The 15,643-nt window shown below is 42.1% G+C and overlaps 1 protein-coding gene across 1 annotated transcript in view; it reads right to left on the reverse strand.

The window, feature by feature from the left end:
* The window catches only part of LOC122542423 (fibrillin-1-like), a 610,102-nt gene that overhangs the window by 201,277 nt on the left and 393,182 nt on the right, over nucleotides 1–15,643 (reverse strand). Inside the window, exons 26-27 of the mRNA XM_087981979.1 lie at nucleotides 5,627–5,755; nucleotides 3,520–3,645 (exon numbers count right to left, since the gene is read on the reverse strand). Of these exons, the coding sequence (XP_087838105.1) occupies nucleotides 3,520–3,645; nucleotides 5,627–5,755 (255 nt within the window). The remainder of the gene's footprint in view (nucleotides 1–3,519; nucleotides 3,646–5,626; nucleotides 5,756–15,643) is intronic.

Genomic DNA, 15,643 nt, shown 5'->3' on the forward strand with positions numbered 1-15,643 from the left:
TACAAAAATTGCATCTCTTGTTAAGTGGAAGAAGGAGGCTTATGTGACGATTAGACGAGATGGTTCATATGAGGCGATGGGAGAGTTACAGATTAGCTCGGAAGGATTTAAAGAGTGAGTTAAGAAGAGCAAAGAGAGGACATGAGCAGCCTTTAGCAAATAGAATATTGGTAGAGGAATTGAGTTCCGGAGTCCTGAGGTCATGATGCAGTTGTATAAGACTCTGGTGCGGCCGCATCTGGAATATTGTGTGCAGTTTTGGTCGCCATGCTATAGGAAGGATGTGGAGGCACTGGAACGGGTGCAGAGGAGGTTTACCAGGATGTTGCCTGGTATGGAAGGAAGATCGTATGAGGAAAGACTGAGACACTTTGGGCTGTTTTCATTAGAGAAAAGAAGGTTTAGGGGTGACTTGATTGACGTGTACAAGATGATTAGGGGGTTATATAGGGTTGACAGTGTGAACCTTTTCCCGCGTATGGAGTCGGGTATTACAAGGGGGCATAGCTTTAAATTAAGGGGGGGTAGATATAGGACTGAAGTTAGGGGTAGGTTCTTCACTCAGCGAGTCGTAAGTTCATGGAATGCCCTGCCAGTAGCAGTGGTGGACTCTCCCTCTTTATGGGCATTTAAGCGGGCATTGGATAGGTATATGGAGGATAGTGGGTTAGTATAGGTTAGGTGGGCTTGGATCGGCGCAACATCGAGGGCCAAAGGGCCTGTACTGCGCTGTATTCTTCTATGTTCTATGTTCTAGAACCCTAACACTTTCTAGGGTAGGAATAGGGCCAGTCAAAGACAGAAGTGGAAAGTTGTGTGTGGACCCTGTAGAGATCGGACAGGTGCTAAACGAATATCTCTCATCAGTTTTCACTCAGGAAAAGGAGAATATTGTAGAGGAGAAGAATGAGTTACGGGATATTAGAGTAGAAAGGATCAATGTTAGTAAGGAAGAGGTGTTATCAATTCTAGAAGGAGTGAAAATAAACAAGTCCCCTGAACCGAATAAGATTTATCTGAGGATTCTCTGGGAAGCTAGGGAGGAAGTGTTGGAGCCTTTGGCTTTGATCTTTAAGTCATCATTGTCTACAGGTTTATTACCCGAGGACTGGAGAATTGCAAATGTTGTGCACTTGTCAAGAAGGGCAGTAGAGATGACCCAGGTAATTATAGACCAGTGAGCCTTACATCTGTTGTCGGAAAAGGTTTGGAAAGAATTATAAGAGATAGGATTTATAATGATCTAGCAAGCAACAATTTGATTGCAGACAGTCAACGTGGTTTCGTCAAGGTCAGGTCATGTCTCACAAACTTCATTCAGTTTTTTGAGAAGGTGACCAATCATGTGAATAAGAGCAGGGTAGTTGACATGGTGTACATGGACTTCATCGACCTTTGATAAAGTTCCACGTGGTAGGCTGTTGGAGAAATTGCAGAGGCATGGGATTGAGGGTGATTTAGCAGTTTCGATTAGAAACTGGCTTTCTGTAAGAAGGCAATGAGTGGTGGTTGGTGGAAAATATTCAGCGTGGAATCTGGTTACTAGTGGTGTGCCACAAGGATCTGTGTTGGGACCACTGCTGTTTGTCATTTTTATAAATGACTTAGACGCAGGCATAGGTGGATGGGTTAGTAAGTTTGTAGATGACACTAAAGTCAGTGGAGTAGTGGACAGTGTGGAAGAATGTTGCAGGTTGCAGGGGGATTTGGATAAACTTCTGAATTAAGCTGAGAGGTGGCAAATGGAGTTCAATGCAGTTAAACGTGAGGTGATTCACTTTGGGAAGAATGACAGGAAGATAGAATTCTGGGTCAATGTAAAGATTCTTGGTAGTGTGGATGTGCAGAGAGATCTTTGGAGTCCATGTACACAGATCCCTGAAAGTTGCCACCCAGGTTGATAGTTGCTGTTAAGAAGGCATACGGTGTGAAAGGTTGTATAGGTAGAGAGATTGAGTTCCGGAGCCGTAATGACATGCTGCAACTATACAAAATGTCTGGAATATTATGTACAGTTCTAGTCACCCCATTACAGGAAGGATGTGGAAGCAGAGAAGATTTACCAGGATGTTGCCTGGTCTGCAGAAAAGATCTTATGAGGAAAGACTGAGAGACTTGGGTCTGTTCTCATTGGAAAGAAGAAGGCTAAGAGGGGATTTGATAGAGACATACAGGATGATCAGAGGATTGGATAGGGTAGACAGTGAAAGTCTTTTCCCTAGGATGATGACATCAGCTTGGACGAGGGGGCATAGCTACAAGTTGAGGGGTGACAGATTTAAGACAGATGTCAGAAGCAGGTTCTTTACTCAGAGAGTGGTAAGGGCTTGGAATGCCCTACCTTCTAATGTAGTCAACTCAAACACATTAGGGAGATTTAAACAATCCTTGGATAAGCACATGGATGATGATAGTATAGCGTAGGAGACTGAGCTTAGATTAGTTCACAGGTCGGCGCAACATCGTTGCGCTGTATTGTTTTATGTTCTTTGCAAACCTAATTTGCAGTTTGGGATAAAGAAAAAAGGTACACTCAAAGTTTATTAAAATAATTGTTCTCCTGCTTTAAAAACAAACAGATTAGACTGAATCGTACCAGAAACGAATCAGCGCCATTTTGTCAAGTTTGATGGAAGGCTTCTCTCTGCGAGGCTTGGTGTGTGACTGTCTCAAATACATCTCACTAACAACGCATCATGCTCCTATGGTGTAATTCTCTCACTCACTGTTGGAAGAAGTACTTGCCACTGCTAGGACCTCCCGGGATTCCTGGCACTGGCAAGATACTTAAAAAGCCACAATGCACCAGGTCAAGCATTGGCAGTCTGGAACTGCCTTGCAAGGTCATTAAATTTTCCTAGAGTTGACAGATATGATTAAACTAGTGTTAGCTTCATGGAGAGGGAACTGGAGGCTCTGTTAAATGATGTCGTGCGGGGGAGGGATGTCCTCTTATCTCTAGGCAGAGGAGGCCATGTGAGAAGACTCTGCCAGCTGATCCAAAGTTTCCATCTGGATCAGTGCATCTCAACTGTCCAGAGAAACATTCAGCAGTGTAAGAAGAAGGTCAATGATGACTGGTGAATCCCCAAATCCTTTCTTCGTACCCCTCTCTGACAACCACGCTGACCTTTACCTCCCACAGATTCCCAATCAATTAAAAGAAGTTTGTCTCAACATTTACAAGGTAAAGGGGAAATTTTGCTGTCGATGCGAGAAGCTCTTCGCTGGACATCTCACATGATTTACTCAACTTTCTTGCATGCCCCACCTCATTCAAAGGCTGGGAAGGCCACCCAGAAACCTTGCCAAATGCTTTGTCATGAAATTACTGCGACTCTTTCATCAAAACACCATTAAATCAACATAACTTAACTGGCTTTCTCTTGTTCAAATTATTGTAAAATTCTTAAAATTTTATCATCATATACAAAAAAGATACTTTAATGAATTGAAGTTATCCTTTAAAAGCACACTTTGGATAAGAGTTCTTGTCTACAGTCACTCATTGCAGCTCACCTACACATGACGTTCCATCTACAGACACTTCATGGCCACGAGGACAGACACACTTGAAACTTCCATCTGTGTTCTCACAGGTACCACCACGACACAGAAGAGGATTTTGTTCACATTCATTAATATCTGGAATTACAGAAGATATTTTTGAAGTTTATAGCATACAAGGATTGAATACAAGACAAAACATAGCACTGTAAATCACAAATTGAGTAGATAGCAAAAATGAATTCTCAAATATTTCTGTTATGTGTCTACATTTCAAACACATTCCAGATTTAATCTCCAATGCATGCTTCTGGAAAAGAACCAATATAACTTTACATGTATCACTGCTGTAAATACATTTTTGTTAAACATATTCAAATGCTGCTACATTAGCCTTGAGGCATGGACTTTTCTCTTAAAGCGATTACCACAACATTGATACATTTTCAAGGATATCCTCAATTTCAACTTGCAGCCCCATATGACATTTAGAGATCAATGTTTTCAGGTGAACATTGTTTTGAGAATTGTGGAAGAGAGAGCTATCAGGCTGTTTCAACACCTGGCCTCAGATTCAGGAAAAATGAAAGTTTGGGAGATTAGCTAGCTGTTAAGATTTGTTCAAAAAATTGTTATCTAACTGCTTTGAAAACATTGATTTTAGAGAAGAATTAGGAGAAAGTGAGGACTGCAGATGCTGGAGACCAGAGTTGAAAAATGTGGTGCTGGAAAAACACAGCAGGCCAGGCAGCATCTGAGGAGCAGGAGAATCGACGTTTCGGGCATAAGCCCTTCTTCAGGGCTTTTAGAGAAGAATGTCTATTAGCCATCGGACTTGCTTAAAAGCTGTGTTTTGAAATGGAGATGCCAGTTTTTTGTAAAATAAAAATATATAGTGTACATCAACACTTTATGAAGCACTCGAATATGAACCATACATTAGTGCAGATGGTCAGCATCTTATTTGAATATGATTTCAATAGTAGTAATGACCATCGAGCACTTTTTTTTAGCATTTTCCTTGGATGGTTATTTGTCATCTGACATCCTTAATGGGGAGTCTCATTTGCTAATGAATCTTGGAGGCATTACAGCTAGGTCTGATCCCATCTTCATAACATCCATGTGTGTGGAAATCCAGCACAGGATGCTGAATTTTGATGTGTAGTTAGAAGTATGATAAATTTCAGTCAATATTTTAGTATCCCAATGCCCTTATGATAATCCTGGCTGGGATGAGGTAACAAACAGGGGGAAACAAAAACATTCTTTAGAGAAGGTAAATGTGTCCAAATGGAAAATGACACAAAGGAAGATAAGGGAAAGTCAGTTGCATAGATAGATAGGCGCATACAACAAATCTCAAACAGAACAAACCAACAAATAATAAAGGTCTCAAGAATGTTCAGCAATACTTAAAGATCAACTGATAATGAAATCTTTATTGAACCATGAAATGCTGGCCAGTGAAATACATGGTTTTGTTCTCCTTTGGGAAACAATCACTTATTCTTTGATATTATGCAGCAGCTGTGGCAGACTGTGATGTAAACTCAATAATGGTCAATTTTTTGTAGTTAACGGCCCATGACCAGCAGTTATTTTCCAAGAGGAAATTAGGCTATTGCACAGAACGCAAATGGGACTACCTAGTTAATTTAGAAAAATTCCCTCCCTTCCCTTTCCACATCTCATGTAATTTATATTTGAGCTAGAATGCAGAGGCAACCTGCAATTAAACTTTTACAAATAGTGCTCTGAAAGCAAGCCCTGAGAAGTGTACAAAATTGTTCAGCTGACTCACTCTCAATTTGTGGGGAAACAACTTATGTACTTCCAAAATCCTCTCAATTTTAGCTAAGGATACAACATATGGCATTGTGGTTTCCAAGTGTACCACGTCACTTACAGAGCTGTGAACAGGAACAGCATCAATTCAAGCAACAAATGTAGTTGCATATATAACATGACTAGAAACTGAAATTAAATCTTTCAAAGTAGATTTTTGTTTTAGGTTGTAAAACATGTACAAATATTATGGGTACTTCAGTGGTCCACTCGTTTCCTGTAGCATTCAGGTAAACAATTGATATCACTGTTTCTCTCATTTGTAACTCACCCATGCAGATTTTCATCATCATAAATCCACTTTCATATCCTTCAAAGCATTCGCAATCAAAACTTCCAGGTGTGTTAACACAAGTTCCAGGACCACATAAATCAGGGGAGATACGACACTCATTAATATCTGAAATCAAAAATTGTGTCAGTCAAGGTTAAAATGCTTCTTTAATTTTGAACCAGGAAAGGAGTATTTCTTCTTTTAAAGCATGCATAAATTCAGTAAATATTGCTGTTTTCTGATAATTTTTGATTAATATGCTTGTCTGCAATTCTTCAGGATTAAAATCCCTCTTTGTCATCAATTTTACTACAGTATAGGTAAGAACATAAAACAAATTTGTTCAGCCAGTCAAGGCAGGTAACCTAGCATGTTGGAAAAGATCAATGGCAAATGTCTTACTTCTGAAGGACAGTTGAGATTGATTGGAATGTTAGAGGTGTGACTAAGACACAGGGCTATGGATGCATTTTTTTCTACCTATACCAATGCGATTAGAAGTGTTTTTCAGGGGGTTAACTTCTTTCTTCTCATCTGTTAAGAAAGTAGCAGACTGGCCAATTCTACCACCTTGCCTTGCCCATCACAACGGAGGTGGAAAGAGGCCATAAAGTGGCCTTTAACTGACTATTCAAAGGCCTCAATAGGTCTGAGTTAAGCAGCTCACTGACCCCTTACCCGCCCAAGCTAATATGGGAGATAGGTTGGGGATGATTATGAAGGCTAGCCATCCCCCATAATCAAATATGGCAACAGAGGTTGGCAAAATTTCCTCCAGGTAACCATTTAGCCGAGCCGGGAATTTGTGTTGCAGACATTTCGTCCCCTGTCTAGGTGACATCATCAGTGCTTGGGAGCCTCCTGTGAAGCGCTTCTGTGATCTTTTCTCCGACATTAGACAGGGGACGAAACATCTGCAACACAAATTCCCAGCTCGGCGAACACAACCACATCAATGAGCACCCGAGCTACAAATCTTGCACAAACTTTGAACCATTTAGCATATGAAAAGCAGATGCAACAACAATTAATTTCTCCCTCAGGCGGAATTGTAACTTAACAAAAAGCTGAGTTTGGCTTAGTTTGGCTGGGGAGGGAGTTAACCTCTGGTAAAATCATTCCCAAACCCAAAAAATGCCTATTTCTAATTTTGACTGAGTCCAGAAGATGGCTAGATGACAAATGTACTCAGAAGAGGCAGACTGAAGTCAAAACATTGTTATTCTTCTTTTCAACTTGAACTGTCAAGCGTTAGAAACCTGGTACTTTAATCTACATTCAGGACGTAAATACCTTGTACCTCCTTTCAGTATCCAAAAATGTGCCTGAGGCCGTCAGATTGGACATGCTCCTAATAACTGTCAAACTGTGTAATCAGGCTGGACTCCGGATTGTGAACTAATCAGTAATACAGCAAACAGTTTATTAATCGGCATCTATGGGATTAATAAAATGTTTGCTGTATTACTATGGGAGCAGGAGTGTGCTGGTTCATTGAGAGATCCACATAATCAATGTAAAGCCACTCACTAAGTAATTGAAACGTAATGCAGGGGGCATATACATCAATGTTATACTTCATTTACAGCATAAATCATGAATAATAATGCAACTTTGCTTTAAATAAAACTTACTGGCAGAGAGCCTTCTCACTCGCACTCTCATCTGACTACTTAGACATTGTGGCAATCATGACAACAGTAAACTTCCATTATTACAGGTACAAATTTTCACTGGTGTGGCTGGATGGGCCGCTTAAAATTGTGGATTTACAAAAAACTGGATAATAAATAAACCATTCTGGGAAATCAAGCCAAGCATTAATCAGAAGTACCTGCGCAAAAACACTGAAATAGACAAGCTACAGACTCAGACGGGCCGCAGCTGCAGATAGCACAATACACAATTGATCCAGCCCATTCACTGGACAGTAGGAAACATTAAGTTGTTCTCCAGAATAAAGGGGCACCTCACAACCTTTATTTGGGAAAGGCTACCTGACCTGCATGCCATAAGACACAGGAGCAGAAATTAGGCCATTCTGCCCATCGAGTCTGCTCCACAATTTAATCATGGTTGATAAGATTCTCAAGCCTATTCTCCTGCTGTCTCCCCATAACCCCTGATCCCCTTGACAATCAACAGCCTATCCACATCTTAAATATACTCAATGACCTAGCCTCCACAGCCTTCTGTGAAAATTAATTTAATAGATTCACCGATCTTTGGTTGAAGAAGTTTCTCCTTATCACCGTTTGAAAAGGTCTTCCCTTTACTCTAAGGCGGTGTCCTCAGGTTCTAGTCTCTCCTATCAATGGAAACAGCTTCCCAACATCCAATCTGTACAGGCCATTCAGTATCCTGTAGGTTTCAGTTCGATCCCTCTCATCTGTCTAAACTCCATCGAGTATTGACCCACAGTCCTCAAACGTTCCTCATATGTTAAGATTGGACCATTCTCGTGAACTTCCTCTGAACACACTCCAGGGCCAGTACATCCTTCCTCAGATATGGGGTCCAAAGCTGCACCACAATACTCCAAATGTGGTCTGACCAGAACCTTACAGAGCCTCAGAAGTACATCCCTGTTTTTATATTCAAGTCCTCTCAAAATAAATGCCATCATTGCATATGCCTTCCTAACTACTGATTCAACCTGCAAGTTTAACTTGAGAGAATCCTGGACTAGAACTCCCAAGTCTCTTTGCACTTCAGATTTCTGAATTTTCTTCCCATTTAGGAAATAGTCCATGCCTCTATTCTTCCCACCAAAGTGCATGACCTCACACGTTTCCATGTTGTATTCCATCTGCCACTTCTTTGCTCACTCTCCTAACCTGTCCAAATCCTAATACCTTCAGGAACGGAGGCCCAACGACCATCCCACCATCAACACATGTACACCTGATTGGGCCCAGTCGATCAGGGTGATCAAGCCCTGAATGATCCATTGGTAGGAATTGAAGACCCTCCCAAAGCACGTAAAATTCTAGGTATAAGAATTATCACAACACGACCCTCAGAAGCGGTAACTTGAGACCAACAACTAAGAGAAGACAACACTGAGATCACCGGAAGACGATGACCAAATGATCATCACCAAGATTTAGTGTGGTGGCATTTGATCATTTAAAGTTAAGTTAAAAAATAAGATAGTTAATTAGATTTATGGCCTTAATTGTTAGTTTGTAGTGTATTTGTTGTTATAGTATTATTTGTGTCAAAATACATAAAGATCATTTCTTATTACTCTTAAGAGTTGACTCAGAGTTTTTTGCTGATTATAAGGGTCAAAACACACTGTGTGGCAGGTGCAACAAATTGGGATGGGACTCGATTAAAAATGACTTCATTGTTCTGAAGTCGAACCCCACGGAACCTAGTATTCCCTAAAATTTTGCCTAAGCCTGAGTTAAGAGGACGAAGTCCCAAGTAACGGCAGGAATTCAACTAAATCAAAGGTAATAGAAAGGTTTACATTGGATTGTTCTTTAAAGGATAAAGCCAACAGGTGTCTATTCCTAATTAAGCAAATGATTGTTTCTGTGTGTGTGTGAGAGAGAGAGAGATCCTTAGTGGGTGGGTGTGCGCGATCCTTAATGGTATAGGTAAGTTAAAATACCGAACGTCGGTATAGACCTGGTCGGATTAGGACTGATCCACCCCCTATACCCTTCAGTTTATTACAGAATGCAGAGCAAGGCGCCAGAATAGAGGATTATCCCATATGGGGAGAAAAAGTTAAGACAATAGATCAGAAAGAAAAAGTGGCCCATATGGGCAGAATTTTGCTGTAATGTTGAAACGCGACCAGGATCCCAAGAACAAATATATTGGGAGGATTTGAGGAAAATTCAATGGAAGGAGGCTTCCAAACTTGAAAAACCCATAGCAATAATATGCTGTCTGGGACAATTACTAGGAACTGAGCAGGAGTTGAATAAAGTTTATAAAGAATTAGAAGATGCAAGGAAAGAAGTAGCAGAGTTGAAACTGAAAAATGTGACTCAGGACCAAAGAAATCAGGCCAACGGAGTACACATGATGCAACTGCTAACTCAATGTGAGAAAGTATACCCAGCGAGCAGTGTCAGCTAAAGAAGTTGCTGAGAACAAAGTAAGCCATTAAAAAAATGAATGTGCAGATCTACAAGCAGCAGCAAAAGATAATGCACCAGTCATATAAGAAATAAGCAGCCGCAGACCACACTAAGTGCCTGCGGGAGATTGAAAAGTTAAAATCCCAACTCTCACTCTGCAATGGAGTAATGTGCGTAAATGGGGATGTTAAAAGGGAAGGACTGGAGGTACACTGGGATGAGCTCAGGGAAGATGCATAGCAGTATGTCATGGCTGCGGAGGATTAGGGTATGCCACCACCCTTCCCAGATGCGGCAACACCTTCAGCACCCTCCAAGATGCCCCAGCGATAACATACACTACCCCATTTATGGCAGTACAATGAGCTGAAATTACTAATAAGTTTCCAGATTTTGAGCCATCTGCAGATCCATATGTATGCTTTGAGAGGGTCAGACAACAAAAAGTTTTGAATGGGTGAGATGAGAAAGAGGTAGACTCAATGTAATGTGTTTGAGCTAGTCAGCATAGTCTGCAATCTCAGCCACTCTAAATGCAGGGAAAGGACCCCTAGTCGACATGAAAGAGGCAATCCTAACAGCAATTGGGTACAATCGAGGGGACCCTGAAGATGGGCTAAACAAGTGCAGACAAAAGAAGGGATAACACCTCACTGCCTTCGCCAGTCGTTTATGGATACAGTTTGCGAGAGTCTACGGAGATTTAAACAGGCGTCAGTTATCTGTGACTGACTCAACTAAGTGGGCTAGGACTTTAGTTTCACAAGCCACTGAAGAGAGAGGAAGGCACGTGTGAACTTCAATCCTACAGAGTCAACCCACAATGAGGTGGCGTTCTGAGGAAGTAGAGGCTAGAGAAGAAATTGCGGGAGCCTGATATTTTTGCATCATCATCAGGCACGGGTGAGGTCCTGGAAGAATGGAGGGTTTCGAATGCTGTACCATTATTCAAGAATGTCTGTGGTTCACTAACATCCCTTAAAGAAGGAAACTGCCATGCTTACCTGGTCTGGCCTACATGTGACTTCAGACCCACAGCAATGTGGTTGATTCTTAACAATCCTCTGGGCAATTAGGAATGGGCAATAAATGCTGGTCTAGCCAGCAACACCCACATCCCATTAATGAATAAAAAATAGAGCTGCAAAGAAAAGCCTGGGGACTATAGACCAGTAAACCTAACATCTGTGGTGGTTACGTTACTTGAGAGGATTCTGAGGGATAAAATCTACATGCATTTGGAAAGACAGGGTTTGATTAGGAGTAGTCAGCAGGGATTTGTGAGTGGGAGATCATGCCTCACAAATTTGTTCGAGCTGTTTGCTGAAGTGACCAGGAAGATTGATGATGGCAGGGAGGTAGATGTAGTTTATATGGATTTCAGTAAGGTCTTTGATAAGGTTTCACATGGTAGGCTGCTCTGGTAGGTTAGATCATGTGGAATTCAGAGTGAGCTGGCAAATTGGATACAAAATTGGCTTGATGGTAGGAAGCAGTGGGTAATAGTGACAGGATGCTTGTAGGACTGGAGGCCTGTGACTAATGGAGGGCCTCTGGGGTCAGTGCTGGGCTTGTTGCTGTTTGTTATCTATGAGAATGTACAAGGCATGAATAGTAAGTTTGCTGATGATACTGAAATAGGCGGTATTGTGGACAGTGAGGAAGGTTGTCAGAAATTGCAACAGGACCTTGATCAGCTGGGGAAGTGGACAAGTGGGCAAATGGAGTTTAATATAGATAAGTGTGTGTTCTGGTATTTTGGAAAGTCAAATCAAGGTAGGAGTTCCATGGTGAATGGTGGGGCCTTAAGGAGTGTAGTGGAATAGACGGACCTGAGAGTTCAGGTGCACGGTTCTGTGAAAGTGAAGTTACAGGTAGACAGGGCAGTGAAGAAGGCTTTTGGCACACTGGCCTTCATCAATCAGGACACTTAGTATAGAAATTGGGAAGTTATGTTGCAGTTATATAGGATGTTGGTGAGGCTGCACTTGGAGTATTGTGTTCAGTTTTGGTCAGCTTGCTATAGGAAAGATGTTATTAAACTGGAAAAAGTGCAGAAGAAATGTGCAAAGATGTTGAAGAGTTTGAGTTCTTGGGATAGGTTGGACAAGTTAAGACTTTTTTCTTTACAGCATAGGAGACTGAGGGGGGACCTTATAGAGGTGTATAAGATCATGAGAGGCATGGATAGGGTAAATACACTCAGTCTTTTTCCCAGGTTTGGGGAATTGAGGACTAGAGGGCATCAGTTTAAGGTTGGAGAGGAAAGAATAAATGGGAACTTGAGGGTCAACTTTTATACACGGAGGGTGGTATGCATATGGAATGAGATGCCAGCAGAAGTAGTTCAGATGGGTACATTAACAACATGGCATTTGGGCAAATACATGGATAGGAAAGGTTTAGAAGGATATGGGCCAAGTGCAGGGAAATGGGGTTAGCATGAATGGACATTTTGGTCGGCATTGACCAGTTTGGACCAAAGGGCCTGTCTCCATACTGTAGGACTCTATGACTCGAGCACAAATCCAGCCAAAATGACTGTACAAATCCTACCACAATAGGTACTTACGAGATGGGATCTTCCCTCCAATCCCGAATTAGATCAGGGAACCCATTTCACTGGCTGAATCATGCAGAATGTGATGACTATGCTTGGAATCACATTCCATGTTGCATATCACCCTCATTCTAGTCGGATCATGGAAAGCATAAACCATACCCTAAGAGGGGTGTTTAGGAAGACGGTGCAGCAGAACAATAAAATCTGGGACACAGTACTTACGTTTGTCCATATGACAGTATGCAACACCATCTCCCGATCCACACGGTGTACTCCCATGCCCTAATGACTGTCTGACCCATGAAAGGGGTCGACCACCTATTTAGCTTCGACCTCACAGAACCTGCCCACACCCAAAAAAAAACAGTGCAGCAGCTCACCGAAAGTATCAAGGCTGCTCAGTTAGCAGCAGCTGTCAGGTTAGAGAATGAAAGGAAATTAAGTAAGGCTTACTTCGACAGTAAAGTTAACCTATAGGATATAGGTTATCTCCCTATAGGATACCCTATAGGATATCTCCCCTAAATACTCACGTCCCCGTATCGAAGTGGACAAGGCGAGTTCTCAGTATACAAGATTCTACTAGCCACAAGAAAGACTGGCTGGTACCATGTAAACCAGTTAAAGGCCTATGGCACTCAACATAGCCACTCTCATCATTTTGAGCTATGTATGGCAGATGACACTACCCTAGAGCAAGTGATAAAACCAAGGTTAGCCCAGATACCAAGGATACCCCCGACATCTTCTCAGTCAGACTGCACCCCCTGATGAAATCTACACTCTCCCATCACTACCACTGACTGCAGTTTCAACACCTGTGGGACCCCCAGATGAACTAACTGACTTAACAGAGGACTCTCTAACAGATTGGAACAACCCGCTAGTGACATGTTACACACTCCCGATGGTCGAGACAAGACAGAACTCCCCAATAACTCCCTGGCAGGCAAAGAAATCGAAAGTCCTCAAGTCCTTATAATTCGGACCCTAGGTGGTGTATCTACAACATGGATGTGAGACAATACTAAGAGACTAGTGCAGACAAGGGAAAGATAGACCGAATCAGACTGTCAGGTAGCAATGTTCAGCATTCAGAGCATCACCACTAGGAGTAATGACAAATCATGAACATGAAAATTTGGAGGATACAATATTGCCAGGCACACAGAGACAGAGGATTCGGAACACTCTGCTGGGTGCCTATTTAATGAATGTACTAAGTCATTAATCCAGATGAAGAACTGGTTCCTGACAGACATCCAAAGTGGGGTGCAACTGTTTCTGATTGTCCACACTCAAACATAATTCACACTTCTCTATAGGTCCAGTGAGGCCAACTCATATTCTTATAAATTCTGATAGGATTAATCATGTTAGAAAAGTAGTGCACAGATCAAAGATCAGTTACACTCAGTTCAGACAACTAACTGCCTGTTTACTTCCAGACGTCACTTTATCTCTTTACAGCTAATTTCCTACAAGTTGTATTCCAACCTTCAGATTCCCAGTGTCGCTCACTTGATGCAACCTCTGTGACTGAATTCACCTTACTGTATTACTAATCCTTTGGTCATAACGACCACTTCATAGTACCAAATGTACATTTTTTGGGTCTGAGTTGACCACCTCATTCCAGTCTCTTCCGACCACTCCACGGCCAGGCCATTTAACCTACATACACGATAAACCCCTACAACTAGGAAATGAGGCCACAGCCACTATAAACCGAGGTTGGAACCTACCAGACATCTACAACTGAATTAAAATTCTATATGGGCTTCCCATTCCTTAAAAACATAGTGGGAAAGGGTTAGAGTGCATGCATTACACCTGTCCTAAACTATTCGTATCTTCGACAAGGATGACAACAGAAACAACCTTCGTCTCTCCCCAGGACAACTGTGGCCACATGGAACATAATCTAGTCTACCTCATTGGGATTGTCATCATTCCTGGAAATAATACACAAGAAACACCGATCAGACCAGGATATATGTACCCAGGGTACTTATGGTTTGGCCCACTGGAAACAGGCGAACGTGAGGACATGTGTTATGGGTACACCCCAATAAAAGTACAGTGTCCGGGTGTAACAACCAGCAGGCAGTACATAGGAAAACATATCGGAGTTCAGGTGTTTGCTACCTAAGCATAGAAATCATGGGTGATTGGTAGGGTTTCGCAAACAATGGGTACCCAGAGAGAGGATGCTGAGCAAGTGGCGTAGAAAAGGGACTGAGACTCAGACCACGATGACCTGGAAAATTCAAAGAGGTGAAGTTCGTGCTGTACGACATGAGGAACAGCCTAAAGCCAGCCACAGTGGCGCCCCAATCCATTTGTCCAGAAGCCACCCCTGGTCCACAAGATGGGCTAGTTTTAAAACCCATTGGAAAAGTCCTGTCTGATAACGTATACCACAAATGAAATTTACACTCTCCCATCACTACCACTGACTGCAGCATCAACACCTGTGGGTCCCCCAGACTAACTAACTGACTTAACAGAGGAGGTGTGGAGCTGAGACCAGCAGCTGTGGAGGTGAAGTTAGCAGGAACCCAATTGGCAGGGTGGTGTTACCCCCAACTTAAAAGACTACATCTCCACTTCACCCGTAGATTATTGGGATGAGAGATAAGGATAGATGAAGAGAAGGCTAAACCTGGAACGGAGAAGCGACATAAAACGGAAGTATTGAATGATGCAGCGAGAGCAAATGGGACAGGGGTATCAACGATTAAAGCCCTTGATTTGACTGACCTGGACAATAAACTCAGAGTCCTGACCCAACAAGTAAAACAGACTTTGGATACAATTAATGAGAAAGTCTGCAGCATGGCGAAGGGGAAGTAGTGGGATTAAAGCCGGTAGTCTTATAGTAGCTGTATTAGAACGACATGCCAAAATAATAAACCAGATAATAAAATGGAATTTGGAAGATGATAGCAGGCAACAGAACTGGACCGTGTGCAGCATATATGGACAGTAGATGATAGAACAGTTGACAAAAAATCTCAATCAGGTTAGCTAGAGACAGGTTCCATCCTGGATCAGTGACGGACAGATAGAGCATTTAATTAGGGGAAAGAAGCATCCCAAATTATCAGACGGCCAACTGACCAAAATCTGGTTCAATGATGACTGTAAAGGGACTCCTGGGAAAGCCTAAGGGATGGTATTAAGAGTCTCAATAACCACAGATGACAGAATTCGACTAAGGGTGTTCAAAACAGAAAACATAAGCACTATTCAAGAGGGTCAATGAATAAGATATGATGGCACCTTACTGTACGCAGTGGAGAAGGAAGGGAGGCTCATAGGCACTACTCTGGATGGATGACAACAAGC

Source organism: Chiloscyllium plagiosum, unplaced genomic scaffold (genome assembly GCF_037043375.1).
Source record: "Chiloscyllium plagiosum isolate Xiang-an unplaced genomic scaffold, Cpla_swu_hap1 HiC_scaffold_42, whole genome shotgun sequence".
Classification (NCBI taxonomy): domain Eukaryota; kingdom Metazoa; phylum Chordata; class Chondrichthyes; order Orectolobiformes; family Hemiscylliidae; genus Chiloscyllium; species Chiloscyllium plagiosum.